Source organism: Carettochelys insculpta, chromosome 14, assembly GCF_033958435.1.
Source record: "Carettochelys insculpta isolate YL-2023 chromosome 14, ASM3395843v1, whole genome shotgun sequence".
NCBI classification, from domain to species: Eukaryota; Metazoa; Chordata; order Testudines; family Carettochelyidae; genus Carettochelys; species Carettochelys insculpta.
In genome coordinates this window covers 43258494-43285050 of record NC_134150.1, presented here as the reverse complement: position 1 = coordinate 43285050, position 26557 = coordinate 43258494, and the positions used below count along the sequence as shown (strand labels likewise).

Here is a 26557-nt window from a genome sequence, read left to right as displayed (position 1 = left end):
GAGCTGAAGGAGAAATGTTTGGCGAAAGCAGGGGAGTGAAGTTAATGATTATCCACTGGCATCGTGGGACCCATGCTCCAGCTCTGCCCTGGCTAGAGCGGTGGAAGCAAGTAAAGCAGCATGGTCCCTCTCCTTCCCTGGGCTGTGGCTGTGGGGCTGCTTAGTTTGCCAGGCCTTGCCAGGAGCCCCAGGACGGAGCCCCTGAGTAGCTCCCGTGAGCAGCCTCTCTTCCGGGGAGCGGATCGCTACGACTTCGCCATCCTTGTCGCAGGAGGCAGCACGGAGTGCTTCTGGCAGTTCGCACATCAGAGCGGCTACTTCTACTTCAGCTACGAGGTGAGTGCTGTGGGGGAGTCGCAAACAGCAGGTATTGTGCTCCGTGGAATTTCTTGGTCAGTCACTTCCTGCAGCCTGACAGCTGTCTATCCAGCACAAGAATTGCCATAGGGGATCCACCTGTCCACCATCTAACCCAGTGGTTCCCAACCTTTTCCAGACAGGGACCCATTTTGACAATTTGGGAAGACTTGGTGACTCATGGCCCTTCAAAAAGGTGGGGGGAGGGGGGAGAAGAGGAGGCAGGGCTGTAATTAGCCACATTTGCACCTGGGGAAAGAATAGAAAATTGTGCCCCGTCATGTTATATATTCATAATAGTTCATAAAAAAGGGGGAAATTTATTAATAAAATACTAATACTGCATTTACTATGGTTAGTCAGAGTTGGTGGTGGTGGAAAGACACTCGTCCCCAAACAGCTCCCCCTGGCTTAAACCCCACGATCATGGGCTAGAGGGGGCTGGGGGGGGTCACACTCAGGGGCTAGGAGACACTCGGGCTGAAGGGGGCTAGGGGTGTCACACAAGGGCTGGAGGGATTTAGAGGGGGCTAGGAGAGTCACACTCTGGCTAGGAGTCACTCACAGGCTGGAGGGAGCTAGGGGGAGGCACGGGGACCCCCACGGCTGGAAGTCGGCTGGGGTGCAGAGCTCTAGCCAGCGGTGCCAGCCACAGGAACCCCAACTGCGCTCTGCGGCTGGAAGCCTGCTGGGGCAGAGTCCCAGTTGGCAGCACCAGCTGCAGGATCCCTGCTGGGGTCTGGGGGGGCCCCATCTCCTGCAGAGGCTGGAAGACAGGGAGCTGATCAGCTCTGCCCTCTCTCCCTCAGACTCCGACTCCAAGTCCCACCTTACCTGAGCTGGGTGCTGCTCCTCAGGTATGTAGTTCTCTGCCCTGCAGCTGAAATTGTTCTCAATGTAATTGACTGGCTTAACTGCCTGATGGCTGTTAATCCAGAGTTGAGAACCACTTCAGGAGTGTGAGTGGCTTCTTAATAGCCACCTGTGGAGCAGCCCAGCCCAGCCCAGCCTCTTTTGAAGTGTAATTGTGGCCCATGCTTGGGTCCTGATGCATGGGTTGGGAAGCCCTGCTCTAATCTTTTTCATCCACATGTGGAATAAATTCGTGTGCTCCGATGCATGTGTGGACGTTCACTGCCAGTAGAAGCTAAAAACTTAGCTGCGGGCATTCTGCTAGCGAGCTGAGTGGCATTTGAATCTTCCCTGAGCAGCCACATGTAGGCCCAGCTTACGGGAACACTGGTCGTGGTCTGGCAATGGCTGACACCAGCTGCTTCAGGGGGAGGGTAGAATGAATCTGAAGTTAAGGATTAGGCAATGACCTGCCTGGTGGAGAAGCTGTCAGTCAGTAGCTGATTTAAGGCCTAAAGTCAGCAGATTTACAGCTCCAAAAACCCTGGTTAGTGTCACTCTGGGTGTTCTCAGGGTTTGCCTAAATCACCAGGCTTTTTGAATTCTAAACTTTGCCGCAGTGAGCTCATGCAGCAGAGTCCCATAGGTTAACTGTTCGCTGGTAGGCCATGGTGGGGGGCTTCTGTAGCGTAACACTGGCATCGTGCACGCACAAGGTCCTCAGCCAAAGAAAGGAGAAACTCCTGAATCTTGCCAGCTCTCAGGATGGCCAGTTGTGAGTGATTAGGTGGTTTGTAGCACTCAGCCTCCCCTGGAGCTTGGTAGCTGTTGGTTGTAATCCCACCCCAATGATTAGCTAAGGGTTATTTTGACCAGACCAAGTGGTCCCTTCTGATGTCAGAATCTTAAGAGGGTATTTTCTGTAGCATCGTTCGGCCTTTCCATTGCAACATCTGCTTGCCCACCTGGTAGAGTGAGGGTTGAGCGCTTGTGGCCAGTGTTGATGGGCTCTTCCCCTGGCAGGAGGTTCCACAGTGCATGGGCTCGGCTGGGCACTTGTGGCAGATCTTCCTTTCCCTTGTGGTGCATGTGGAAGGCATAGGGGAAGTCTCCTGCCATGGGGTGGGGGTCGCATATCACCGGTGCTAGGTAGTTGGCTCCCACTGGGGATGGAGCCCTCTTCCCTCTTATCGTAACCCTGCGGCTGTCCAGCTTCTGTGTGCACAAGGCTGGTGGAAGCAGAGCTGGGAGCTTGTTAATCAGCTGCTCCCTTTATCTGTGGTGCACCTGAGCCGTGTGGAGCAAAGCAGCTGTGCTGTAGGCAGCAGGCTGGAGCTGTGCCAGGATCAAGCAGACGGAGCTGGCGTTCAAGCCCAGGGGCTGCTTTGTAGGAGTTCTCCCCTACCTATCTTTCAGCCTGGTTTCTAAAGCAGGGCAGGTGCGTAGCTGGGAGCGTTGGTTGCTGCCCACGGACAGGGCAAGCAGGGCTGGGTAAAGTCATGGGCAGCCACTGGAGGTGAGCTGGGACGTACAGTATCTGCCACTGAGACAGTCATGGGTTTTGCTGCCTTTACAGGCGGCACAGCAACATCCATTCCAACGGAAGTTCTCCAAGGCAGGATCAGTCCGCCTTGTTCTTTGCTAGAACTCAGATCTACAGCCACAGGTCCCCGTTCTGCTCTGTCTCTTGGCTTCAGGTACAAAGGACTTCAGGAATTGGACGTGACAGACACGTCCTGGCCACTGCAAGGGATCCCAGTGGCCTCCAGATGGGCACTTCCCAGGACGTACGAGGACAGATGAACTTCCCAACCAAAGAGACAGGTTCTTACCACCCCGCTACCTTCGTGGGACCTCCCTGGCCCCCAGGAGAGCTGGACTACTCCAATCCTTTGGCAGCCTGTGGCGGCTTAATTATCTAAGCCATAGGCCTGTAAAAGTCTTCTAGGCACAGCATGTGAGATACTTAGCCCAGCTCATTATCCAGGTAGTCAAGCTTTTCTGTAGCTACTAAGCTTTGAGACCATGTCTCTGGTGCAGAGAAGGGGCAAACGGGAGTGGAGTCAAGGATTTGGGGTAACCTCTGGTTGTCACAGCACCTGTGCTCTTCTCTGATGCTTAGAACTTCTTTCTCCAGGTTTTTACCAGCTGTGCCTGAGCAATCGGCTCAACCACTTTGGTTCTGTGCAGGTTTATCTGAACTTTGGTGTTTTCTATGAAGGCTTTGACTTGCAAAACTCGCCGGATGAGGAAAGGAAGAAGATGAATGACACACTGGAGGCAATCGAGGTATTGCTTTATTTGCATGCTCAGCTGCCTTAAACAGGCTGCTGCAAACTCCAGCATGCATCCTGCTTTTGTAAAAAGGAAGCATGCCAGAGTAAATGGGGAGCTAAGGACAACTAACTCTTCCCAAGATATCTGTGTGAGGCACCCACAGGAGTAGTGTTGAACTAGTCCCAGACGTTTATGCCTAGATAGAGCCAGGAGTGGGGGCTGTCACATTGTGGGGTGCGATTCAGACCACAATTGCTCTTGCCACCACTAATAGCACTGGGGGCATACCCACCCTGGGCTGTCCACAGCCACCAAACAGTGTGCAATTACTCCTCAACTGTTCATAGCCACAGCCCTGGCCTGGCATGTGTGACCCCAGCAGCCTGTCAGCAACACTCCAGTCACACTCTGCCTTGGCGACCCCAGCTCACACCCTGTCCTGTTTTGCACAGTCCAGCCCTCTCCCGAGCAGCTCAGATATGAGGTCATCGCCCCTCTAAAGGGTCAGTATTCAAGTCTGCTACCTTAATGGGCGGTACCCAAAGAGTCTAGGGTAAACACAGCACTGGATTGCTTTTGATTAAAACATTATTTTAACTACAAAGATACTTTAGGTGAGTACAAGGTATTCAAGTCAGAGAGGTTTACAGGAGACTTAAAGCCCTGTCTGTAGCTGAAACTCTGCAAGCCAGACTTGGTTGAAGATAAGATGCTTTTACTGTAGGTTCCCAGCAAAATTGCTGACACTTCTCAAGTCAGGGTCTCTCCTAAGTCAAAGGGGTGGCTCCTTTGTCATCTTAGGTGAGACACGGCCAGCTTTGGCATGGGTTTGCCCCTCCCTTTTTACACTCCAGGCACCTTAGAAGTGGAGACGACTGAGGAGCTGATTCAATGTGGAGTCTGGGGGTGAAGGCAGAGCCATGCTCACGTTGCTGTATAGGCTGAAGTGCAGCTATGCTTCAGCTCCTGCCATTTCCCCTCTTGCTGTCTCAAAGGCCCTGTTTATGCCATAGATCTCAATTGAGGTTCATACATCCCTGGGTTTAGGACAGGCCTGCTTAACGGCTTGCCTGGCTGAGACTGTGCGCTATCATCATATGGGGAAATTAGTAACTCTGCATATGCTGCTGCATTCATCTCACCAGGACAGGGACTAGCAAGTTGTTTTTTCAAATGCTACCTCACGAGGCCTGTGAGGGCAGATGAGTCGTGTGCATACAGGGGTGTTTTCGGTCATGTGCATGTGAGGCGGGGTGATGGAGAGGGCTGCCTTAGTGGGGCATGCTGCTGGGGAGCTACCTGGCATGTATTGACAGGCTCCTGCCCAGTTTCTGAAACACTTGGCCCTTGCCAATCAGTCCCATGGGGTGAAAAGTCTGTTCCTGCTGGTTCTGGGTGGGGGCCTTGCATTCTTTCCCTCACTCAGCCTCATAAGAACTGTTAGTGTGAACAAGCATCTCCCCCCCTACATCTTGCCCTCAGTGATACCTGGTGGCATTGGGTCCCCAGTCTGGTATTGGCTTGGGAAGATTTTATCAACTGTCCTTCTACTTGTTGCAGGAGAGCACCCGTAAGCTGCAGGCCCACGTCTTCCACATGTGGCGCTTTTATAACTTTGCCCGGATGAGGAAAGCAGCTGATTATTTCATCCTTCAGTCCAACTATCACTATGTGAACTGGTGGTCACTGGTTCAGAGCCTTGTCATTGTCCTCTCAGGTGTCCTGCAGCTGTATTTCCTAAAGCGGCTTTTCAATGTGCAGTCCACTACTCCCACCAACAAACCGCGGTGCTAAGGCTGTTGGCTCACAGCAGGGCTGGACCTATGCAGCAGGAAGGCCAGCCCTGCACTCTGCAGAGGACCCTTTCTCCCCTGCAGGGAGACTTACCTGTAAGGAGCTAGGGTGGGGGCTGTTTTGGGTACAACATTCCCTTTAGTTCCCCATGGTCTGTCCATCTGACTCTTAATAGTACCTTTATTGTCTCTGGGACCTCCAGCCTGAGACCTGATTTTTGGGGTGGAGGGATTAAACTGTATTCAGGGGTGGGTGGGGTACTTTAGGCCTAACTGGTGTCATAGTGAAATGGCTTAGCAAGCCTGTCACATAGTACAAATAAAATAGTTCACTCTGTGAAAGCACAGGCCTGGCTGAAACCACCACCTTCCAAGACCCATGGGTGATACCACTGCCCCAGGAATTAGACAGCTGCTCACTCTGCCACTGCTTCAGCAGAATACGGCAGGCAGTGCAGTCATGCTGTCCTCTATTAGCAAAACCCTGCACATCTCCATGGGTGGGGTGGGGGAACAAGGCAGAAACAATCTTGAAGGAGTCCCTTTGTTCCTGTTGCCAAACAGGTGTGCTTCCCTCAGTCTCTGCTACACAGAACTGCCAGGTTGCCCTAGCATCCATGGGGATTGGATGTGGCTTCATAAAGGCTTTGTACATTCTACCCTGGAAACTGCTCCTGAAAAACCTGCCTTTAGAACGTGAGTGAAGAGCTCTTCTGGAGGGAAAGAGGGCTCGGAGCAAGTAGCTGTTTTTTATTAAATAGGAAAAGTTTCATGGTATCCTTTCTCCTCAGGTGGGGACAGTCAGCTCATAACAGTCATGCCTAAGTCCCAGGTAGACTGGCCTGTAATCCTGCTCTGATCCACATCGGGCGAGATCCCTGCTCCATTGAGATCTGATTCCACAACATGCTCCATTCTCGCCCTGTGCAGCTGAGTCCTCAGCACCTTGTGCTGCTGGATGCCCTTTAAGTCAGTGTCTCTTCATGCCGCACATACTCCCCAACATCAGCCTGGTGAAACACTACGATAGCCATGGGGTCCACCTTCCGGCAGTCTTGGGTTGACTTTGCAGCTACTCCAAAACCCTGAGGAAGTAAGAATATTGAAAGTCGGGCACACAATAAGAGGAATGTTGCTACCCCCCATTTGCCCATGTACTTGTATCAAAACTACCCTGCTCAAAGCAAATTCACCATTTTCTGAAGAACAATCCCTTGCCCCTTACCAGAGGAATATCTGCCATGGAATACACCACCACACCCTGGTACTGTGCCGTGTTCTCGGTGATGCGGCCTAGGCCCGATTTCAACACGTGGTTCCCATAAAGGAAGGACTGCTCTGCACCGGGTTTCACCCACACTTTATACTGCAAGAGAAAAGGACCTGTCCTCAGGAGTTGCTCACCAGAGCCTTACAAGTTTATTCCTCATGTGACTGGACACAAGGGCAAAGACACAGGTGATAGCCTGTTTGAGCCTTGTCTGGAAGCAGTACCTGGGGCATGGGAGACCCATCCTATAATAGTCATGCATTTCCTTTTGCTCTTCACACAGCTATGTATCGAGCCAGAGGCTGAGTTCAGGAAGGACTAATGCTAGGGAAGGCCCCAGGAGGCACTGATTTCATGCATGTAGGTGGAGCCCCATTACAAGCGAAGCTACAAAGCAGACATGAGATTGGAGAGAACTCCAGTGTCACAAGGGGAATGAGAGGAGGAGGAGGAGCAGCAGCAGTAAAAATATGTTGGTAGCATCTAACACTCCACAGGGGATCAGGCCCCACTGTCCAGGACGCTGCCCAAATCTGTTAAAAGACATGCACTGTGCTTACAGGCTAGAGAGTGTGTAACAGCACATGAGTCTGGGGAAGAATCGGTTCAGTTAGTTACAGGGCCTGCCACCATTTAAAGCAGCAGGATGTGCGCCACCTAAATCCTACCCTGTACTGCGAAACAGCCAAAGGGAGGTTGCTGTCTGAAAGCTTTGCCTCAGCAAGTGTCTCACCTTGGCATAGGGAGCAAGGTAATCCAGCGCAGTGACGTGGAGCCGGAACTTCTGGGACTGGGTGAACTTGCCAAAGCAGGTGCCCAGTGCCACCAGCTTGTCCCCCGGGATGCTGGTCGCCGCCTTCAAGATTCTCTCACTAGGACGGAGCAAACGCGGCCCGCTCAAAGAACCGCAGGACTTGCAAGGGAAGGTTTAACTGACACGCGGTACCCCCGCGTCAGCCGGAGGCCCTGGCAGAGTCTGCTGGCTGGGGACCTGCAGCCGCAGAGCGCCAGGACCTGGTCCGTTCGATGGCCGCTGCGGAGCCGGCACCCGGCCCAGGCGCTCCACGCGCGCCACCCACCTGACGTAGTACACCCGGTCCTTGTGCAGGCGGAAGCAGTAGGAGCCGTCGGGCCGGTCCACCAGCAGCTGGATGTTCTCGCCGATGCTGTGGGGGGAGAGACCGTGAGCGCCGCGCCGCCCCGCCCCGCCCGCAGCCGGCCCCGCCTCCCGGCCAGCCCCGCCCCGCGGTCCCGCTCACTATTTCGCGAGCTTCTCGAACAGGGCCCGGGTCTCCTCCTCCGTGAGCGGCCGCATCGCTCAGCGCCCCGCTCCACGCGGGGAGGGGCGAGCCCGGAACCGGAAGCAGATGCGGGACAGGCGAGACTGGCACGTAGAGCGCCCTCCCTTCCGGGGTGGGGACACTCTGCCCCGCTCACTGCCATAGAGTCCGCGTTGGGGCTCGCGGAGCTGCAGGGGGCGCCAGACAAACTGTCGCCCGAGCAGCATAGAGTCTCCGGGAGGCCTGGGTAGAGCGTCCCCATACCACGGAGCGCTGCTTCCGGCGGCTAGAGCGTAGCCGGCGTGCGGTGGCGCTCTCCGGAAGATGGCGGCGGCCGGCGCGGCCCTGGAGGAGGCCAGCCTGCTGGCCTGGCTGTTCCGCGGGGCGCCGGGCGCGGCGCCGGGCCCGGAGCTGGCCGGGTACCTGGCGGAGCTGGCGGGGCTGGGGCTGGAGGCGCTGGGCCGCGAGCCGGGCCGCCTGGCCGAGGAGCGGGCGCTGGCCGCCGCCCAGACGCGCCACTTGGCCTTCGCCCACTACAAGATCTTCATCCGCTCGGCCGAGTGCACCAGCGAGACGGGCCGCGGCTTCGGGGGCATCGAGCGCGGCCTGGCCCGGCTCTTGGCGCGGCTGCCCGGCTTCCAGGAGAGCTGCAGGTGGGCCGGGGTCGGCGCCTGGGGGGCGGGGCTGGGCCCCTGGGGGGGAGGCCCCCCGAGGGCGTTTGCAGAGGTGCCAGTGTCCGGGGGGGGGGGGCAGCTCCCCTGCAGCAGAGCTGGGGATGATGTTCCCCTGTGCAAGGGACTGGGGGTGTTTAGGGTGGGGCGAACGTTGCCCGGGCGGGGCTGTGGCACCCCTTGTCTCGGGGGTGTGGGATGGGGGTGGCTCTCCGCCGGGAGGAGCTGGGGACATTTGGGGTGGGGCTCATGTTCGCCAGGGCAGAGCTGCAGCACCTTCTCGCTGGGGGTGTGTTTGGAGATGGACCTGCACGATGTTCTGGGAGCCTCGAATTCTCCTTCCTCTTGCAGGACTTTCATGCAGGACGCTGAGAATATTGCCTCCAGCCGCCGCATGAACAGCTTGACTCTGAACCGCCACACAGAGATCTTGGAGGTCCTGGAGATCCCGCAGTTGATGGACACCTGCGTCCGCAATGGCTACTACGAGGAGGCACTGGAGCTTGCTGCCTATGTGCGCCGGCTGGAGAGGAAACACTCCTCTATCCCCGTCATTCAGGTTTGTCTGAGCAGTGCTGGCCATGCTGGGGAGGGACCTGCAGCCCCTGGTCATAGGATGAGCTCCTCAGAGGGTGGCTGGCCTGGGTCATCTCCATGCAGCGGGTGGAGTCTTGCTATAAGAGGAACGTGATGTTCGAAGTTCAGGTTTGGGGCATGAAGCATGAGACTCCAGTGGGCTGTCTTTGTTGCTGAGGTCTCTCTCTCCCTGGTTCTAGGGCATTGTGGATGAAGTACGTCAGTCTTCCCAGCTGATGCTGAATCAGCTGATTCAGCAGCTGCGCACTAATATCCAGCTGCCAGCTTGCTTGCGTGTCATAGGCTACCTCCGGCGCATGGATGTCTTCACGGAGGCTGAACTGCGCATCAAGTTCCTGCAGGCCCGGGATGCCTGGCTCCACTCCATCCAGGCCTCCATCCCTGATGATGACCCCTACTTCCACATTACCAAGGCTATTGAGAGCTGCCGTGTCCATCTCTTTGACATCATCACACAGTATCGTGCCATCTTCTCAGACGAGGAGCCACTGCTGCCCCCCCGTGAGCACGCAGGCAGCGAGAGCGCCATCTTCCATGGCTGGGTGCTGCAGAGAGTGTCGCAGTTCCTGAAGATTCTGGACAACGACCTCCGGCGGGGGGTGGGCAGCCGCTTGGACTCACTGCTGGGTCAGTGCATGTACTTTGGCCTGTCCTTCAGCAGGGTGGGGGCTGATTTCCGGGGCCAGCTGGCTCCGGTGTTCCAGCAAGTTGCAATTAGCACTTTTAGGAAGGCGGTTCAGGAAGCTGTGGACAAATTCCAAGATGACATGAACTCCTACACGCTTATTTCTGCTCCTGCTGTCTTGGGCAGCACCATCCCCGTGGCAGTGCCAACCACCCAACCAGGAACGCTGCAGCCTCCCATGGTGCTGTTGGACTTCCCACCTCTGGCCTGCTTCCTGAACAATATTCTGGTTGCCTTCAATGATCTGCGTCTCTGCTGCCCTGTGGCTCTTGCCCAGCATGTGACGACTTCCCTGGAGAATGCTCTTGGTGAGGTGAGGCAGGCAGCTGACAAAGCAGTATGGTTTCTGTTTCAGCTTTTTATACCATGTTGTCAGGATGCTGAGGATGGATCTTGCCATTCCCTTCCGCACCATATGGTGTTGTCTGAATGAGCACCTTGCAGGATGGGGAACCAAAGGTGGTTAACACTTGCTCTCTCTCCTGCAGGTGACTAAAACAATCCTGGTTTTTCACCGGGCAGAGGAGGCAGCTTTCAGCAGCCGAGAGCAGGAGCTCTTTGTTCAGTTCTGCACAGCCTTCCTAGAAGACCTGCTCCCCTACCTAAACCGCTGCCTCCAAGTCCTCTTTCCCCCAGCCCAGATAGCACAGATCTTGGGTAAGAACAATTCCTTCCCTCAGCAGAGAAATACAGGGCAAGTGCCTGCTCTCATGGGGAGCCAGGGCAGATCTGCTGAGCAGGCGGGTCCCAAGGACCTGTGTCCCTGCCCCCTTCAGTGCCCTGCTCTGGCTCCCATGGGAGATCTGTTGGCTGGGGTGCTCCAGGCTCTCCCCCTGAAGTCCAACAGTCTAGAAGGATCCCTGCTGAGCTGTGAGTTTGTCACTGTCTCTGTGCCCCTTTCTAGGTGGACTCCAGTTAAGTTAATTCTCTGCTCTCTTGGCCAGGTGTTCCCCCCACTCAGCTGCATAAGTATGGCAACCTTGGCTGTGTGGATGTGAATGCGATCACGGAGCCACTGGCCTTCGTCCTGCCAATGAAAGACGCCATGTTCACTCCACCCGAGGACAAGGAACTGGCTCAGGAGAGCCCAGCACCTGCATCAGTCCCAGAAGTTCCAGAGCAGGGAGCAGAACCTGCTGTGCAACCACCTGTTGTGACTGGAGCGAACAGTGAGAGTGCAGTGGGTCTTCTGCAGCCAGATGTCCACTAGCCACAACATAGCAGGGAGGACTGTCCCTGCCTGCCGCTGTGCACATGGGGAGTGACTCTGGCCTCGGTGCACCCGTCTGGGAGCCTTGCACCTAGCAGCGCTTGGTTTAGCAGTGACACTGGGTTTGTGGAGGTGGGGGGAGATGAATAGGAACGTTGGGTGCATCTGGTGATGGGGAACTGCGTGGAGTTATAACATGCTGCATCATCTGTAACTACTTCCTTGGCTTCACTGTAACTCGCAGGCCCAGGAACCACCCTTGTGGATCTTCTGGTGCTGCTCTGGGTGGAAGGAGGTTGGGACCTAGCTGTCTATAATATAAAAAGTGAATACTTTGGTCTTTGAGAGCAGGTTCGGTGAGGTACATACCTCTGGAAAGGCTGATTATTGCATAAATAAACCCTATTTGTGTACTCTGTGGTCCAGCAGCTCTCTGGTCCCTCTCAAACAGCTGTTCTGTGCAGATCTTACAGGTTTTGTTACCTTATTTTCATGGGAGCCTACGCCAGGGTTACACTCGCATGTGTTTTATTGAAGGCCAGTGTTGGATTAAAGGAAAAAAGGGGGCCTAGCTTTCAGGTACCCATCCACAGGCACTTACACCCTCCTGCATGTACACAGGCCAAGAGTTGCATAGGGACAGCTGAGGAAGCCAGGGGCCAGTGTGTCTGCATGTAGTCATGAATGTGGAGTGGGAGCTGATTGTAGACCCCCCTTGTTGTATGCAGGAGCAGTCAGTATCACCCATTAGAAGGAGCGGGCCTCTTCCTGCTTCCCTAGCCAGCCAAGACTAACAAGCACACCTTAGAGCTTTGCATCCATTGTTTGTGCCTCAGCCCCTACCTCTTGTCCTGTCCCAGGACAGGGTATGACCATGAGCCAACAGCAGAGGGGATGCTGATCTGCTCAGGAGGGGGCTGCTTTTGCTTTTGTTGGTGAGTTCTCTGGCAGGGCTCAGCCATTTAGCCAGGCAGGCTGGCTGAGAGACTGACTCCCACTGCGCACACCCCAATATTATTCACTTTCCTCGCTTGCACAAAGGAAAGCTCACTTGAGAGAGCAACAGCTGGGAGTGCTCATATGCTGTCAATGTCTTACTAACTTAAGCTAGACCTAGTGCTGCTACAAAGCAAAGCTTACAGAAAATTACAGGCCTTGCAGCTGCATTGTACTTGACTGAGCTGGGGCTTTATACAATGTGTGTGTGGGCTTTGTGTCCTGCCCACAGCCTGACAAGGGGTCAGCTGCTGAGCTCCTGCTAGTATCCCACTGGCCTGTGAATGGGAACCTCTGCCATGGCAAGGGGCCAGTGTGAGTGTGAATTTTTTTACATTGGGTTGGGGGTGGGGCCCATGGCAGAATGGAGCAGGGGCTGGCTTTGGGCAGGCTCCCAAGTGCCTTGTTTTGGGGCATTCTGCTTCTCAGGGAGATCTGTGACTAACTGGAGAACTGAGAAGTGGGGTTTTTTTTGGGGGGGGGGGGGGGCAGGCTTAGCCCAGCACTTCTAGAGTGGGGATCCCTGTACCTACCAGCTGTCCCATGGGGGGGGGGGGGGGGGTGCAGGTGTATTTTGCACCCACACCTGGCAATCAGGGCTGGGGCTTGAGGCAAGAGGGGGAGCGAGTGGCTCCGGCCCTCCACCAGCTGCTGTCCCTGACTGTAGCGAGGGTGCGATCCTTTGGGCAGCAGCACCCTGGCTGAGCTGTAAGTCAGTGGCTGGGCAGCCACCTGGTCCTGGTGTACCATCGGTCCCTGCCTCCGCCAGCCGTGGCTGCTCCCTGCACAGGGGTGCTGGGCCATGGCAGGGTTCTGCGAGGGGATGGTAAAGCCCCACAGCTGGCACATGCCACACACGGGTGCCTGTGCCCCATGCTCATGTGGGCCCTGTGCGGCAGGGCTGGGGGCAGCCCATTCCTGCGCACAGCAGCCTGCAGGCCAGTGCAGCCCCCAGCTTCCTGTGTGCTCGGAGGGGACCCTGCTGCCCTCGCCTGAGAACAGCGCCGATGCGGCTGGCTCTGCCCTGCCCCTGCCGGATGCAGCCACTCACTGGGGCATGGTGGGTCCCCCTGCTTCGAGCACTGGGCAGGACCTCCCACTAGGGCAGAGCCAGCGCCTGACCCCAGCCTGCCTTGCACACAAGGGGCCGATGGGGGGGGCGGGGAGGGGGATAAATTGCTGCTTCTCGCCTGCCTGCCTGGGGCTCCCCAGGCCTGGACGAGTGGAACCTGGTGACACTTGGCCCCTGGCAGCATTAACCACCGCAGCAGTAGGGCCCAGCCCCCACCCTCTCCTGTGGGGCACCAGCCCAACTCAGATGGCCTGTGCCTGGCCCAGGGCTCCCCCCCACCCATGAGCCTCACCGCCGCACAGAGCCAGTGCAGGTGGCTGGTGCTGCCCCTGGCACAGGCCCTCAGTGCCAACCGCTCATACGCTCAGCCCCAGCCCCGCGTGGGGCCCCCTGTACAGCACCGCGGTGCCAGCCCCAGGCTCGCTCCAGCCCTGCCCCAGGAGCGGACGTGCTTTCCTGCTCCGTCCAGCACAGGGCCAGGGGGAGGCGCTATGTACCAGCAGGGCCCTGCCACCCCCCCCAGAAAGCACTGCACCCCCAGGGACTGCAGGTCTCGCCACCACCCAGCCCCACACAGCTGCAGCAGGGGGCTGGCCCTAGGAGAAGGCGGGACACAGGGGAGGAGGAAGATGCAGCTCAGCTCTCTCCCCTGCTGCTAGCAGTGAGTGCAGAGAGGCTGAGCAGGCCTCGGCCTGGAGGAGCCCAGCTCGCAGCAGCAGCAGCAAAGGCCTCAGCCTATGGTGACAAGCAACGGGGAGGTACGTGTAGATGAGAGCAGAGGGCCAGGCTAAGCAGGCAGGGGAGGAAATACCAGCCTCCCCCCCAGGGAGCCGCAGGCAGGAGAGGGCCCAAGCACTGGAAAAGCAGGAAGGGGAGGAACAGAGCAGCTCTATGCTCCCTGCCAGGAGCCCGCAGGAGCCACAGCAGTGCCAGGCCCTGCTGCAGCAATGCCTAGCTGGAGAGAAGGCAGCTGCCTGCTCCACCCCAGCCCGTCCCCACCACGGCAGCACTGGACCAGGCCAGCTCCAGCCCAGGGCTGTGGCAGGGAGCAGCTCAGCCCAGAGCCCTTCCTCCCCCTGCCTCCTCCCTGAGCCGTGCACGGCCCTCGCGGCCGGTTAAGCTTTTGGATCATTTTTATTTTTGTATAAACAAGACAAAACAAGCAGCATTAATTTAAAAAAAAAAAATTAAAAAAACAAAGCAGGAAGGAGAGGTGGGGGTCCGGGGGCGCTCTGGGCCCCAGGCGGTGCTCTGCTCTGCTCCTCCACAGGCCTGTGGGGCTGGACTGCCGTGGCCAGGGCCCAGCTGGGGCTGGCACAGAGGTGGGCGAGCAGGGAGCTTGGCACAGTCCGCCTGCAGCACGGGGGCTTCACCAGCACACGCTGCCCGCATGGCGCCCACCCAACCCGCCCGGCCGATGCTTTAACCTTCCTGGCCAAAGTCCTCTGAGAACTTCTTCACCTTGAGGAGGTCGTCGGCGTTCACGGTGGGGCGGGTGGTGGCCAGCGAGCGCAGCATGTCCGACTGCAAGCACAGGAGAGGCAGCTGGGCCTGTGGCACTGTTCACCTAAGCCTCTCTAGCCTACAGGTGTGAGCGCCCCAGGCCCAGCCAACCGCTGGCTTGCAGCTAGCACCTCCTGAGGGGGAACCGGGGCCTGGGAGCCTGTCACAGGATGACCTCCAGCTCCCTGCCTTTCCCAGCCCCTCTGACCTGCCTGGGTGGGCTCGGGAGTGCCAGGGTCACAGCTGGAGGAGGCGGGTTTCTTCTTCCAGCAGGACTGGGGGCCAGGGCTGCTCTGGCGGGTCCCTGGTCTCCCGCTGAGGTCATGACACTGCTGCCCTGTCCACTCGGGCAGGCTGAGCCTTGCAGGTGGGACGGCAGCAGGGGAGTGCAGGCCGGAGGAACAGGCAAATCGCTCGGTGACTGTGCTGGACGCTGGAGCCTAATGATGGCAGTTATTCTACGCCCATCACTTCACCAGGAACATGCAGCATCTCCGGCCAGGACAGCACCACCCTGCAGCCCCAGAGGAGGGCGGAGCCAGGCTGGCTGCACCCACAGGTGCTCAGCTGGCCTCAGGGTGTCGCACACTGACTTGTGTCACCGTGGCCCTGCCCCATCCCAAACCAAACGACTCACCATGCAGATCACTGGCTCCAGCAGCTTATCCCCAGGAACCTCCATCCAAGTCATCTCAATGGCCCCCGGGTCTCCTGGCGAGCAGGGGGTCAGGAGGTCGTCTACCATTATGCTGGGATTGGTTCGCGAGGGGCCTCGTGCCTGGAAGAGGCGAGGGAGGACTTGCACCAAGGCGGACGCCAGGGCCGGGGACTCCGGCCGCAGAGCCCCCCGCCTGCAGCGACTGGCCCCAGCCCACCAGGCCACGCTCACCTTCTTGAAGTGCGTGGCCGACTGCACCTTGCGCACAGGCTGCATGAGGGCGTCGCGCACTATGATGCTGATGTCGGCTCCTGAGTAGCCGTCCGTCTTCCTGGCCAGCTCGTGGATGTGGGCCTCCGTCAGGCTGTGCGGCGTGTTCCCCAGGTGCAGCCGGAACATCTGGGCGCGGGCCGCCTCCTCCGGCAGCGGGATGTAGATGCGCTTCTCGAACCTGGGCAGCCAGCGGGCAGGCGGTGAGCGGCCCTGGCATCACGGGGCGGCTCCCAAGGGGACGGCAGCACTGGCCAAGGGAGGGAGGTGCCTGGGCCGGTAGCTCCGGGGGCCCAGCCCCTCTCAGCAGGAGCAGCAGCCTGCCATGGGGCAGTGCACACCCGGCTCTGGGGAGCGGCGGGGGGCCAGCAGGGGAGCAGCGCAGGCTGCAGAGTCCCAGCGCCCCCACTCACCTTCGCCTAATGGCCGAGTCCAAGACCCAGGGGATGTTGGTGGCGCCCAGCACCAAGGTGCCGTCGTTGTTGTTCCCAACGCCTGCCGGGAGAAAGAGGGATCAGGGAGCAGACAGGCTGTTGGGCTCTGCAGAGGCCTGGGGGAGCGCTGCAGCTGGAGGTCACAGCCCTGGAGCCTGGACCCCACTCGTGCAAGGCCAGGAGGGGCTCAGGAGGACGAGAGTGGGGACAGGGCCCTGGGTGGAAGGGAGCCAGCATTCGGTCCAGGGGCCAGGGCCCAGCGCCATTGTAAACCTGGCACAGGAGTCGGCCAGCCCAACACAGCCCTTCGCCAAGTCCCTCCTGGGACCTTCCCCTACGCAGTCCGGGGCCCCCACTGGGCGCCCAGCAGGGACCTTCCCCTACGCAGCCTGGGGCCCCGGCAGGCAGGGCCAGGCCTCGGATGGAAGACACAGAGCTGGGGAGAGAGATGCCCCAGCCAGCCCTTCATGGCTGCTGCTGCCTTGGTGGTGGCTGGGAGCCCCAGGGCTCTGTTGGTGATTTGTAGGGCCTGGGGCTCCTGCCCGGGGTCCAGCCACTGCTGCTGGGTTGCAGTGGCCAGGGCCCTGGGGCACCTGCCCTGCAGGTAGGTCTAGTAGCGCTGTGGCCGGGCCGGTTCGCCATCCTGGCCCACACCGGCCCACTGCTCCCACCCTAACTGTCTCCCAGAGCTGGAAGGGACCCTGAGAGATCACTGAGCCCAGTCCCCTATACACACAGCAGGGCCCGTCCCCAACCCGACAGACTGGGGGTTTTATATCTATTTGCCCCAGACCCTTAACTGGCCCCTGAAGGGCTGAACTCAACCCCGGGCTAAGCAGGCCAAGGCCAGAGCTCTAACTGAGCCATCTCTGCCCCCTCCGATTTGCCATTTCTCCATCCCACCCACCTGCCCAAGCTGGGGCTACCCACAGGCCAGCCCCACGGCGCGGCGCCCCCAGCCAGCCAGCCCCCTGGCGAGCTGCCCCAAAACGCAGCACCCCCAGCCAGCCAGCCTGCCCGCCCCCAGGTGAGCTGCCCCACGGTGCAGCACCCCCAGCCAGCCCCCCGGCGAGCTGCCCGCCCGCCCGCCAGCCAGCTGCCCCACGGCACGGCACCCCCAGCCAGCCCCCCAGCGAGCTGCCCGCCCGCCCGCCCGCCCCCCGGCCAGCTGCCCCACGGCACGGCACCCCCAGCCAGCCCCCTGGCGAGCTGCCCCAAAACGCAGCACCCCCAGCCAGCCAGCCTGCCCGCCCCCAGGTGAGCTGCCCCACGGTGCAGCACCCCCAGCCAGCCCGCCCGCCCGCCAGCTGCCCCACGGCACGGCACCCCCAGCCAGCCCCCCGGCGCAGCGCCCCGAGCCGAGGCCGCACGCACCCTGCATCTGCACCAGGAACTCCGTCTTGATGCGGCGGGCAGCCTCGCTCTCGTTCTCATTGCGGGAGCCACACAGCGAGTCCACCTCGTCGATGAAGATGATGGAGGGCTTGTGCTGCCGCGCCAGCTCAAAGAGGTTCTTCACCAGCCTGGGCAGAGAGACACGGGCTGAGTCCTGGCAGGCAGCTTCCCCTGCCGCCCACACGCCAGTGGCGGAGCCGGGGCAGCACCTGGGGCTGTCACTGCGTGGCCTGTTCTCGTTCCCCTGAGCCCCGGGACGGGACGGGACAAGCCAGCGCCCGCGCCGCCCTGCGCAGCCCCACTTACTTCTCACTCTCCCCCAGCCACTTCGACATCAGGTCTGAGGACGACACGGAGAAGAAGGTGGAGTTGTTGGCCTCAGTCGCCACGGCCTTGGCCAGGTAGGACTTCCCTGTGCCCGGGGGCCCGAACAGCAGGATCCCACGCCAGGGGGTGCGTTTACCTGCAACAGGCCAGGCGCTGAGCAGGCTCCTGCACGCTGGGCACCAGAGCAACCAGGCTCCAGCTCAACAGGACACAAAGGGGCTTCAGTCGGCCAGCCCCTACCGCATGGGGGGACTGGTAATTCCACAGGTGCCGCGGGGCTCGGGGTGTGGCTGGGATGGCCAGCATGGTCCTGGCTCTGCTCAGGCTGGGCCTGTGGGGCGGGAGTCTCCCCACACACCGGTATCACGGGGCCCAGCCCCCACCCTCCCTGCCCCAGGCGCGCCCCGAGAGCTCAGAACCCCTCACCTGTGAACAAGTGTGGGAATTTAATGGGCAAAATGACAGCCTCCTTCAGAGCCTCCTTGGCGCCCTCCAGGCCCGCCACGTCGTTCCATCGCACGTTGGGCTTCTCCATCACAATGGCGCCTGCGGGAGAACGGCAGCTCTCCCCAGAGGGACGAGACCACAGCGCTAGCCCCCGCCCCACCACGCAGCTCCACCCACCTGGCCAGGCTGCCCTCTGGGCCCAGCATCATCACCAAGGAGGGGAATCTGTTTGCCAGGGCTCACAAGGAGTCTCCGACACTGCCCAGCAGCCAGCTGCAGAGAAGCGGTGGCCCCATGGCCTTAGACCCTGCACCGAGCAGCACGTGGCAGCCCCCCGCAGGGCAGGCGCTCTGCCTGTGCGCAGATCCCGCTGGGCTCTGTGTTCCAGCCTCTTACCCATCAGCTGTTCCTGCAGCTTCTTCTTCTCAGGGTTCTCGCCCTCGCTGTCACTGTCGCTTCTGTGGAGAGCACACGCAGCGTCACAGCCAGGCCAGCCAAGCGCCGGGCGTGCCCCCGGGGGCTTTTCACCAGTGACACACACAACCTGCTCTATGGCTCTGACGTCCTTGTATGGGCGACTGCTGTGCACAGAACACTTCTTCCACCTCCTTTATACTACACCTTTACGCTTAGATACTGGCAACATGGTATTCTGGCTGAGATCCAGGCCTACAGCGCCCTGCTGACACGGCTGCCCTGGCGGTCAGAAGAACATTTTATATATGTGAGCAGCATGTTTTGAACAGCTTCGCTCTGGGCTGGGCCGGGCCTGGGGATTCGCACTGTGCGGCCCAGAGAAGGGGAACAGAGATGGAGGACTGTGCGATTCCCCCTTTGCTTCTTGACAAGCAGCACAGGCAATCAGAAGCACCGTTTGTGAGCCTAACCTCAGGAGAGCGGCCACTCTGGGTCAGACCAAAGGCCCATCTGGCCCAGTGTCCTGTCTTCGGACAGTGGCCAACGCCAGGTACCCCAGAGGGAGCGAACAGGACAGGTAACCAGCGAGTGATCCCTCCCTCCCCTGCCGCCCATCTCCAGCCTCGGACAAACAGGCCAGGGCCACCGCTCCTACCCAGCCCCGCTAATGAGCCTTGATGGACCCAGCCTCCAGGAACTTCACTAGTAACAGAGAGAAAGCCCTGCTAATTTAACTCGCTCTTTTTTGAAGCCTGATAAAGTCCTGCTCTTCACAGCCTGCTCCGGGCAGCCTCCTGTGTGCTGTGTGAAGAAAATCTTCCTGTGTTCGTTTCAAACCTGCTGCCCATTCATTTCATTTGGTGGCCCCTAGTTCCTGTGTTACGGGAACAAGTCAATAACTTTTCCTTATTCACTTTTCCCACACCAGTCCTGACTTTATAGACCTCCATCAATCCCCCCTTAACCCGCTTTTATCTAAGATGAAGAGTCCTAGTCTCTCTAATCTCTCTCCATATGGGACCCGTTCCAAACCCCTCAGCACTTCTGTGGCCCTGTTCTGAATCTTTTCGAATGCCAAGATATGTTCTTTGAGATGAGGGGACCACAGCTGTACGCAATATTCAAGATGTGGGCATACCACGGATTTATACAGCAACAACAAAATATCCTCTGTCTTATTTTCTATCCCTTATTCAATGCTTCCTAGCATTCTGTTTGCTTTTTTGACGGCGGCAGCACATTGAGTGGATGTTTTCAGAGGACTAGCCACAATGACTCCAAGATCTCGAGTGGTTGTAGCTAACTTAGTCCCACACATATTGTATGTATACTTGGAAGTATTTTTCCCCAATGCGCATTACTTTTATTTATCAACATGAAAATACGTTTGCCATTTTGTTGCCCAATTACTCAGTTTGGTGAGATCTTTTCAAAGCTCTTCACAGTCTGCTTTGTTCTTAACTATTTTGAGCAGTTTAGTACCATCAGCAAATTTTGCAACATCACTGTTTACCCCCTGTTCCAGATCAAAGTGTTGAATGCGATTGGTCCCACTATAGACAGACCTGTGGGGAACACCACTAGTTACCTCTCTCCAATCTGATAACGTACCGTTTATTCCTACCCTTTGTTTCCTGTCTTTTAATCAGTTTTCAATCCATGAGAGGACCTTCCCTCTTATCCTATGACAATTTATTTTACTTAAGAACTCGTGAGGGATCTCATCAAAGGCTTTCTGGAAATCTAAGTACACTATACCCACTGGATCCCCGTTGTCCACCTACTTATTGACCCCCTCAAAGAACTCTAATAGAAAAAGCCATGATTTCCTTTTACAGAAACCATTTTGACTTTTCCCCTAAAAGTTATGTTTGTCGATGTGTCTGACTATTTTATTCTTTACTATAGTTTCAAATAATTTGCCTGGTACTGATGTTAGACTTACTGTTCTGTAACTGCCAGGATCACTGCCAGGGCCCTTTTTATTAAACACTGGCATCACATTTGCTATCTTCCAATCACTGGGTAGAGAAGTTGACTTAGACGCTAAATTACAAATCACAATTAATAGTTCCACAATTTCACATTTGAGTTCTTTTAGAACTCTTGGGTGAATACCTGGTGACTTACTACGAAGTTTATCAATTTGTTCCAAAACCAACTCTAACGCACCTCAATCTTGGACAATTCCTCAGATTTGTCACCCACAAAGGACAGCTCAGGTTTGGGAATCTCCCAAACAGCCATGAAGACCGAAGCAAAAAATGCATTTAGTTTCTCCACAATGGCCTTATTATCTTTGAGTGCTTCCTTAACATCTAGATCATCCCATGGCCCCCACTAGTCATTTAGCAGGCTTCCTGCTGCTCATTTTCTTATAATTTTTTTTTTCCCCTGGCTGTTACTTTCCTGGAGCTTGCTGTTCCTCCAAAGCTTTTTGCCCATCCTAATTATATTTTTATATTTCTTTGCCAGACTTTACGCTCTATTTTCCTCACTAGCATTTAACTTCCACTTTTTAAAGGATGTTTTTATTCTCTCTCTCTCTCTCTCTCTCTCTCTCTGCTTCTTTTACTTTATTGCTTAGCCAGGCTGGCACTTCTTTGGTTCTTTTACTGTTTTGTTCAATTTGGGGCGACATATTGAAGGTGAGCCTTTATTATGCTCTCTTTGAAAAGTTTCCATGCAGCTTGCAGGGATTTCACTATTGGCACTGTGCCTTGTACTTTGTTTAACTATCTTCCTCATGTTTGTCTAATCCCCCTTTCCGAAATTAAATTCCACAGTGTTGGGCTGCTGGGGTGTTCTCACCACCACAGGGATTTTATGTTAAATGATCTTATGGTCTCTCTTACCCAGCTATGTTTACCTCTTGGAACAGATCCTGTGCTCCAGTCAGGACTAAATCAAAAACTGCCTCTCCTCTTGTGGACTGTCTGCTTCAAGAAGCAGTCAGTTAAGGTGCCCAGAAACTGCATCTCTTCATCCCGTCCCAAGGTGACATGCACCCTGTCAACACGGGGATAGCTGAAATCCCCCACTGAGTTTGTCTAATCCTCCTGCACATTTCACAGTCAACCTCACCACCCTGGCCAGGGGGCTGGTAATAGATCCCTACTGCTATAGTCTTCTTACCAGAGCACAGTATGACCATCTCTAGGGAGTCTACAGAACGGTTTGGCTTATTTAGGATTTTTACAATCCCCATGAGCAAAAGCTGTTCTGTCCTTCCCATCTATTTTGTACCCCGATATGACTGTGTCCCACTGATTAGTCTCATTCCACCAAGTTTCTGTGATGCCTATTATAGCAGTATCCTCCTTTAATACCAGGCACCTGAGTTCACCCACCTCATGAGGATTTTTATCATTTATGTACAAGCATTTTAAAAACATGCCCCTTTTTAACTGTCTGCCATTACACACTGTAACAGAACGGGACTCTCTTTCATCAGAACCCACCCATATTTAATCAGATTCCATCTCTCCTCCTTACTAGAACATAGAGAATCTGCAAAGATTTTTCGCTAAGGACGTCTCTCTGTCACCCACATGCTCCTCTGCACCTATCAGCTTTCCCCCAGGATTCATTTTAGAAACTGCTGTACAACTTTTCATTTGAAGTGCCAGCAGTCTGGTTGCATTTTGGTTTCCATGGAGTCCACCCTTTCCGTACAGGCTCCCCCTTCCCTAAAAGTTTTCCCATTCCTAATAAATCTAAACACCTCCTCCCTACACCACTGTCTTACACAGGCATCAAGATCCTGTAGCTCCGCCTGCCTAGCTGGCCCTGTCTCTGGAACAGGAAGCATTTCAGAAAATGCTACCATGGGAGCCCTGGACCTCACTCTCTTACCTAGCAGCCTACATTTGTCCGATCCCTCCCTACGTCATTGGTACCTACATGCGGTGCAACCATCGGCTCCTCCGCAGCACGACACATCTCGCCAGATCTGCTGCCCTCGCCCCACCCCCGTTCATCGCACACTCAGCCGTCTAGGTTCCTAATGAGCCAATGGCCCACAACTATTATCTGTCTCTTCCTACTAACTGGAGTTCCCACTCCTGGAGAAGTCTCCTCAGAGCTAGAGGACACCATGACCTCAATGGGACCATGGGTCCCAGCTACGGGGTCGCTTCCCTCTGTGCCACTTGGATGTTCTCCTTCCCCAAAACTTTTATGCTCCTCAGCAGCACCATGTGACCCACCAGGCTTGGGAGTGTCCCGTGTCCCTTTCGCAGCCTGCCCTGGCCTTGGCATTTCTAGCGAGGGCTGCCTGAGATGCACCAGCGTCCCTTGTAAACTACACGGCGTGGCAAGGGACAAGCACTGGTTTGGAACCTACTGCCAGAGTCACCTGGGACTGGCCCTCCCACCGTTGCAGGGCACAGCGGGGGCTGCGCACGTACCCCTTGCTGTCATTCGGAGACTCTTTGACAGGCTTCTGGCTCTGCCTCTCTCTGCTGCGCAGATGATCCTTCAGCTTCTCCGCCCGGTCCAGATACTGCACACACTTGGCCCGGATGCTCTCCTTCGCCTTGTCGCTGTGAGCCTCATCTGCCAGGGCAACCGAGCACAGTGAGCAAGAGCTGCTGGCCTCAGAGAGCCACTGACGGAGAGGACGGACACCAGGCACAACCATCACCTCCTGCCCTCTCCCAGAAGCAGGCAGCTGGCGAGAACCCCCACCTAGAGAGACACCCCTCAGGCCGGGGAAGCCTCGCCTCCCTTTGGCCCCTCTCGCCGGTTCCCGAGCGCAGCTCTGTGGGCGGATCGCTCCCCGGGGGACGCACGCCGCACTCGTGGGAACGCTCAGCAGCCCAGCAGGCTCTGCAGCAGGGGAAAGCCGATCTCTCTGGGGCCCTGCTATTCTGGGCAGGCAGCCTGCCAGGAGGTGGGAATGGACCCCAAGAGGGCTGCTGCGCCAGAGGCCGCCGGGCCGGGCCAGCGACGCGGAGGCAAGGAGCCAGACTCACACTTGATGGCGTGTAGGAAGTACTCCACCGCATGCTGGTACAGCCGCAGCGCCTCCTCGTAGTTCTTCGCCTTATCCTCCTCGGTGGCCTTCGTTACCAGATCAATGGCCTTCTGCAGGAGAGAGCACGGCCCCAATGGCACAGCCGCCCCGGACACACCAGGAGCGAGCCAGGCCACAGAGAAGAGCCTCCCACAGAGGGAACAGGCTGCGGCAGCGCTTGAGCCCAACACCGCCGGGAGCCGCCTCCCCTTCCCCCTCCAGCCCCTCTGCTCACACGCAAGGGCAACCCTCGCAGCGGCCCCGGCCCCGGCCCCGGCCCCGCAGGCAGCTCCCGTGCGCCTGGGCCCCACGGCCAGCACCACCCCAGCGGAGCGGCCCCGGCCCGGCCCCGGCCCGGCCCGAGCTGTGCGCACGGCGGGGGGAGCAGCAGGCGGGTGTTTGCACCAGCCCCGCCGTTCTTGTGCTGCCCCGGCGGCTCCAGCCCCGGCAGGGCCCGGCCCGGCCCCAGCCCCGCGGGCCGGGCCGCTGCTGCGGGTACCAAGCCAGGGCCCGGCCACAGGCCCCCGCAGCTGCCGGAAACGGCCCCGCCACGAGCGCCCGGAGCTGCGTCGGGGCGGGGCCCGGCCGGGCCGGGTGCTGGTGCGGGGCCCCTCGGGCGAGTCCGGCCGGGGCCGGGGCCGGGGCCGGGGCCTGCGCGTAGCCGGTCCGGCCGCCCGCCGCCTGAGGCCCGCAAAGGCCGGGGGGGGCCGGGCCGCGCTCCCGCTACCTGCAGGGTGGACGTTGTCATCGCATCTGCCGGGCGCGGCTGGATCGGGCTCCGGGCGGGGGCCCCGGCGCGGCGGCAGGAGGCGGCGGCGGCACCGAACCGGACCGGACCCACCGGCCGCGCAGCTGCTGGGCGGGGAGCGGGCGGCAGCGGCGCCCTCTGCGGGCGGCGCCGGGAACTGCAGCAGCCGGCGGGGGCGGAGCCCCGAGGAACACCCCGCCCCCCGCGTGCCCCACGTGCCCCGCCCCCGGCACAGGCCCCGCCCCCCGCATGGCCCGGCCGCGTCCCTTTGTGCCGCGCCCCCGGCGAGACCGGTTACCCGCCGCTGCCCCCGGGCCTCCAGCGGCACTAGCCCGTCCCCCCCCCTCGGTGCGCCGGCGGCCCCAGCGGCTCCGGGGAGCGGGGCAGCTACAGCCCCCGCCCCGCCCCGCGGGCAGGGAATCCCCAACCCCCTTCGCCCCCCAGGGGCAGGGGCAGGGCCCGGCCGTTGAGAAGGGAACGCGCGTCCGCCCGCCCCGCTTTCCCCCACACAAACCTGCCCCGCGGGAAAAGCCTCAAAGCAGAAGAGCCTTTATTGTTCTGTACAGGTGCTCTTGAGTCCCATTTCATTGCAACGTACAATGCTATACCATTAACATGGGACTCAAGGGCCAGACAACAGGTCCTCTCTGTAGCTATTGTTCTAGAGTACATGTAAAGCTTTAACGTGATTGTAAAGTACACGCGGCCCTGCTTTCCCCTCTTCCCTTACTTGGATAAGCTGGAAGTTCCAAACATCTGAGATTAAAAACCTCAAAAGGGGAAGGACCATATAAATAGTGAGCTACAAAGATACAAAACCAGAAATGGTTGCATGTTAGTTGTATCATGGGAATGATTAGTCTGTGCCTTGATTGTATCCTATCAAACAGCACACACAGAATTTGCACATCTTTAAAACAGTTCACTTGTAGTGGTTCTGTGCCAGTTATTCTTCAGATGACCTGGGGCCATTTATACCTACATGGCTTTTGTCTTTGGCACCTGGGCCTTGTAATGTTCTATTTACTCACACTGTAAACTTAACACTGACACACCGTAATCATGTGAGATCCCCTACACTGGCTGCTCTCAGACAGGCAGACCTAAAACAAGGAAAATGGAGCACCACAAACATCAAATGTGCCAAGGGGATTTATTCTCTCTCTCTCTCTCAACCAAAGAGATGTCTCTGCAAATTATTTCATATGTAAAACCCAACAGGACTAACCCTGTGTAGTTCCCCCAAGTTTTAGGACGTAAAAAATGAGACTCTTGATATCCTGCGTTGCAGGCCAGGATGCCGTAGGGTCAGCAGCAGAAACAGAATTAACCCCTGTAGCAAAATCCTGACAGCATTAAAGGCAAAAGGTAGAGGTGGGTTGGCTGTAGAGATGGTTACTTAGCCTTATAGCTACCATGGTGCTTCAAGATGCTGTGTCCACATGGATCCCAGGAAGGACATGCACACCTTGAGCAGGGCTACAGCCATCCTCACAGAACAGTTGCTTCTAGTAGTTGCACATCTGTTTTCTTTATTGCTTATTGTGTAATGGGAAGAGGCTAGTGGTCTCCTTTGAAAAAAGCACAGCATGGTTTCTACAGGCAATCAGTGCTTCATTTGAGCCAGGGCTCAGCCTGGGCACCTCTAGGCTGGGCAGTTCACAGCCCCACACCACTGGGCATGGCTTGGCAGTTGTGGAAGTAAAAATTGCTTGAGCCCCAGTGCCTCCTCCATTACCAATTAAGCACTGAGGCTGCGTGTGCTTTCAGGTGTGTGAATTAGCCACAACCACAGAAATGCTGTGCTGGAGAAAATAAGATAAAGCTGCAGAGATTGCACAGAATATGAACTTGTAGTTGATCCTACAAATGTGTGAGGAGGAGCTGGCAGGAGGAACGGACTGAACAGACTAAATTCCATTCTCTGATAGCTTCTAACATCTATGCAAACTGTAAAATCACTCACCCTGATTTGCCAGCACCATTCACAAGTTACACACAACCCTAGTGTCTTTCAGGCTGATTGGGCCATATTTAAGCCACTGGCCTGCTCTTAGTCCAGCTAGAAAACAAGTACAGGGTATTCTCTCCTCCCTCTAGTTTCCAAGGCCAACCTGGGATGCCCCTCAGTAGTGTTTCTGCTGTATGGAATGCTGTGCCAAGCTCTCCAGAGACCAGGCACCCTTTGGGGCATCTTCTAACTTTCCAACATCCAACCTCACTCAAACACCAGAGGTTTGCATAGTTTTTTTTTTTTTTTTTTTGGGGGGGGGGGGGGGGG

The 26557-nt window shown here is 57.5% G+C and overlaps 4 protein-coding genes across 5 annotated transcripts; 2 read left to right on the top strand and 2 right to left on the bottom strand.

Moving 5' to 3' along the window:
* Nucleotides 1-8: 8 nt before the first annotated feature.
* Nucleotides 9-5826, top strand: TMED6 (transmembrane p24 trafficking protein 6). 2 transcript variants are annotated; one of them, XM_075008272.1, is made up of 5 exons: nucleotides 9-336; nucleotides 1167-1214; nucleotides 2907-3033; nucleotides 3347-3498; nucleotides 5047-5826. In XM_075008272.1, the coding sequence occupies exons 1-5, from the start codon at nucleotides 121-123 to the stop codon at nucleotides 5278-5280; spliced, it is 777 nt and encodes a 258-aa protein (XP_074864373.1). In that variant the 5' UTR covers nucleotides 9-120; the 3' UTR covers nucleotides 5281-5826. The 2 variants fall into 2 exon arrangements, with proteins under 2 accessions (XP_074864373.1, XP_074864374.1); XM_075008273.1 differs by lacking the exon at nucleotides 1167-1214 and having other exon boundaries at nucleotides 99-336.
* A 197-nt stretch (nucleotides 5827-6023) lies between these two features.
* On the bottom strand, nucleotides 6024-7940 carry NIP7 (nucleolar pre-rRNA processing protein NIP7). Its single transcript, XM_075008274.1, has 5 exons — nucleotides 7809-7940; nucleotides 7629-7715; nucleotides 7283-7421; nucleotides 6505-6645; nucleotides 6024-6364 (listed from the first exon to the last, which is right to left on the bottom strand). The coding sequence occupies exons 1-5, from the start codon at nucleotides 7862-7864 to the stop codon at nucleotides 6245-6247; spliced, it is 543 nt and encodes a 180-aa protein (XP_074864375.1). The 5' UTR covers nucleotides 7865-7940; the 3' UTR covers nucleotides 6024-6244.
* A 180-nt stretch (nucleotides 7941-8120) lies between these two features.
* COG8 (component of oligomeric golgi complex 8) lies at nucleotides 8121-11423 on the top strand. Its single transcript, XM_075008268.1, has 5 exons — nucleotides 8121-8482; nucleotides 8852-9059; nucleotides 9277-10095; nucleotides 10271-10439; nucleotides 10727-11423. The coding sequence occupies exons 1-5, from the start codon at nucleotides 8154-8156 to the stop codon at nucleotides 10990-10992; spliced, it is 1791 nt and encodes a 596-aa protein (XP_074864369.1). The 5' UTR covers nucleotides 8121-8153; the 3' UTR covers nucleotides 10993-11423.
* Nucleotides 11424-14164: 2741 nt separating this feature from the next.
* On the bottom strand, nucleotides 14165-24426 carry VPS4A (vacuolar protein sorting 4 homolog A). The gene is made up of 11 exons (XM_075008743.1): nucleotides 24256-24426; nucleotides 23488-23599; nucleotides 22921-23068; nucleotides 18491-18552; nucleotides 18074-18193; nucleotides 17627-17783; nucleotides 17300-17448; nucleotides 15905-15986; nucleotides 15453-15672; nucleotides 15201-15341; nucleotides 14165-14584 (listed from the first exon to the last, which is right to left on the bottom strand). Exons 1-11 carry the CDS (start codon nucleotides 24274-24276, stop codon nucleotides 14483-14485), a joined length of 1314 nt encoding a protein of 437 aa, XP_074864844.1. The 5' UTR covers nucleotides 24277-24426; the 3' UTR covers nucleotides 14165-14482.
* Nucleotides 24427-26557: the final 2131 nt, after the last annotated feature.

Bases quoted from the DNA above. Each gene is read 5' to 3' on its own strand.
- TMED6 (XM_075008272.1), top strand. From the start codon at position 121: ATGGTCCCTCTCCTTCCCTGGGCTGTGGCTGTGGGGCTGCTTAGTTTG. The intron at 1,215-2,906 runs GTATGTAGTTCT...TCTTGGCTTCAG, and splicing joins AGCTGGGTGCTGCTCCTCAG to GTACAAAGGACTTCAGGAAT. The intron at 3,499-5,046 runs GTATTGCTTTAT...TACTTGTTGCAG, and splicing joins ACACACTGGAGGCAATCGAG to GAGAGCACCCGTAAGCTGCA.
- NIP7 (XM_075008274.1), bottom strand. From the start codon at position 7,864: ATGCGGCCGCTCACGGAGGAGGAGACCCGGGCCCTGTTCGAGAAGCTC. The intron at 6,646-7,282 runs GTGAGACACTTG...TTTCTCTTGCAG, and splicing joins ACCTTGCTCCCTATGCCAAG to TATAAAGTGTGGGTGAAACC. The intron at 6,365-6,504 runs GTAAGGGGCAAG...TTACTTCCTCAG, and splicing joins CCATGGCAGATATTCCTCTG to GGTTTTGGAGTAGCTGCAAA.
- COG8 (XM_075008268.1), top strand. From the start codon at position 8,154: ATGGCGGCGGCCGGCGCGGCCCTGGAGGAGGCCAGCCTGCTGGCCTGG. The intron at 8,483-8,851 runs GTGGGCCGGGGT...TTCCTCTTGCAG, and splicing joins GGCTTCCAGGAGAGCTGCAG to GACTTTCATGCAGGACGCTG. The intron at 10,096-10,270 runs GTGAGGCAGGCA...TCTCTCCTGCAG, and splicing joins TGGAGAATGCTCTTGGTGAG to GTGACTAAAACAATCCTGGT.
- VPS4A (XM_075008743.1), bottom strand. From the start codon at position 24,276: ATGACAACGTCCACCCTGCAG. The intron at 23,600-24,255 runs GTAGCGGGAGCG...TCTCTCCTGCAG, and splicing joins TGACAACGTCCACCCTGCAG to AAGGCCATTGATCTGGTAAC. The intron at 18,194-18,490 runs GTAAGAGGCTGG...GTTCTCCCGCAG, and splicing joins GCTGCAGGAACAGCTGATGG to GCGCCATTGTGATGGAGAAG.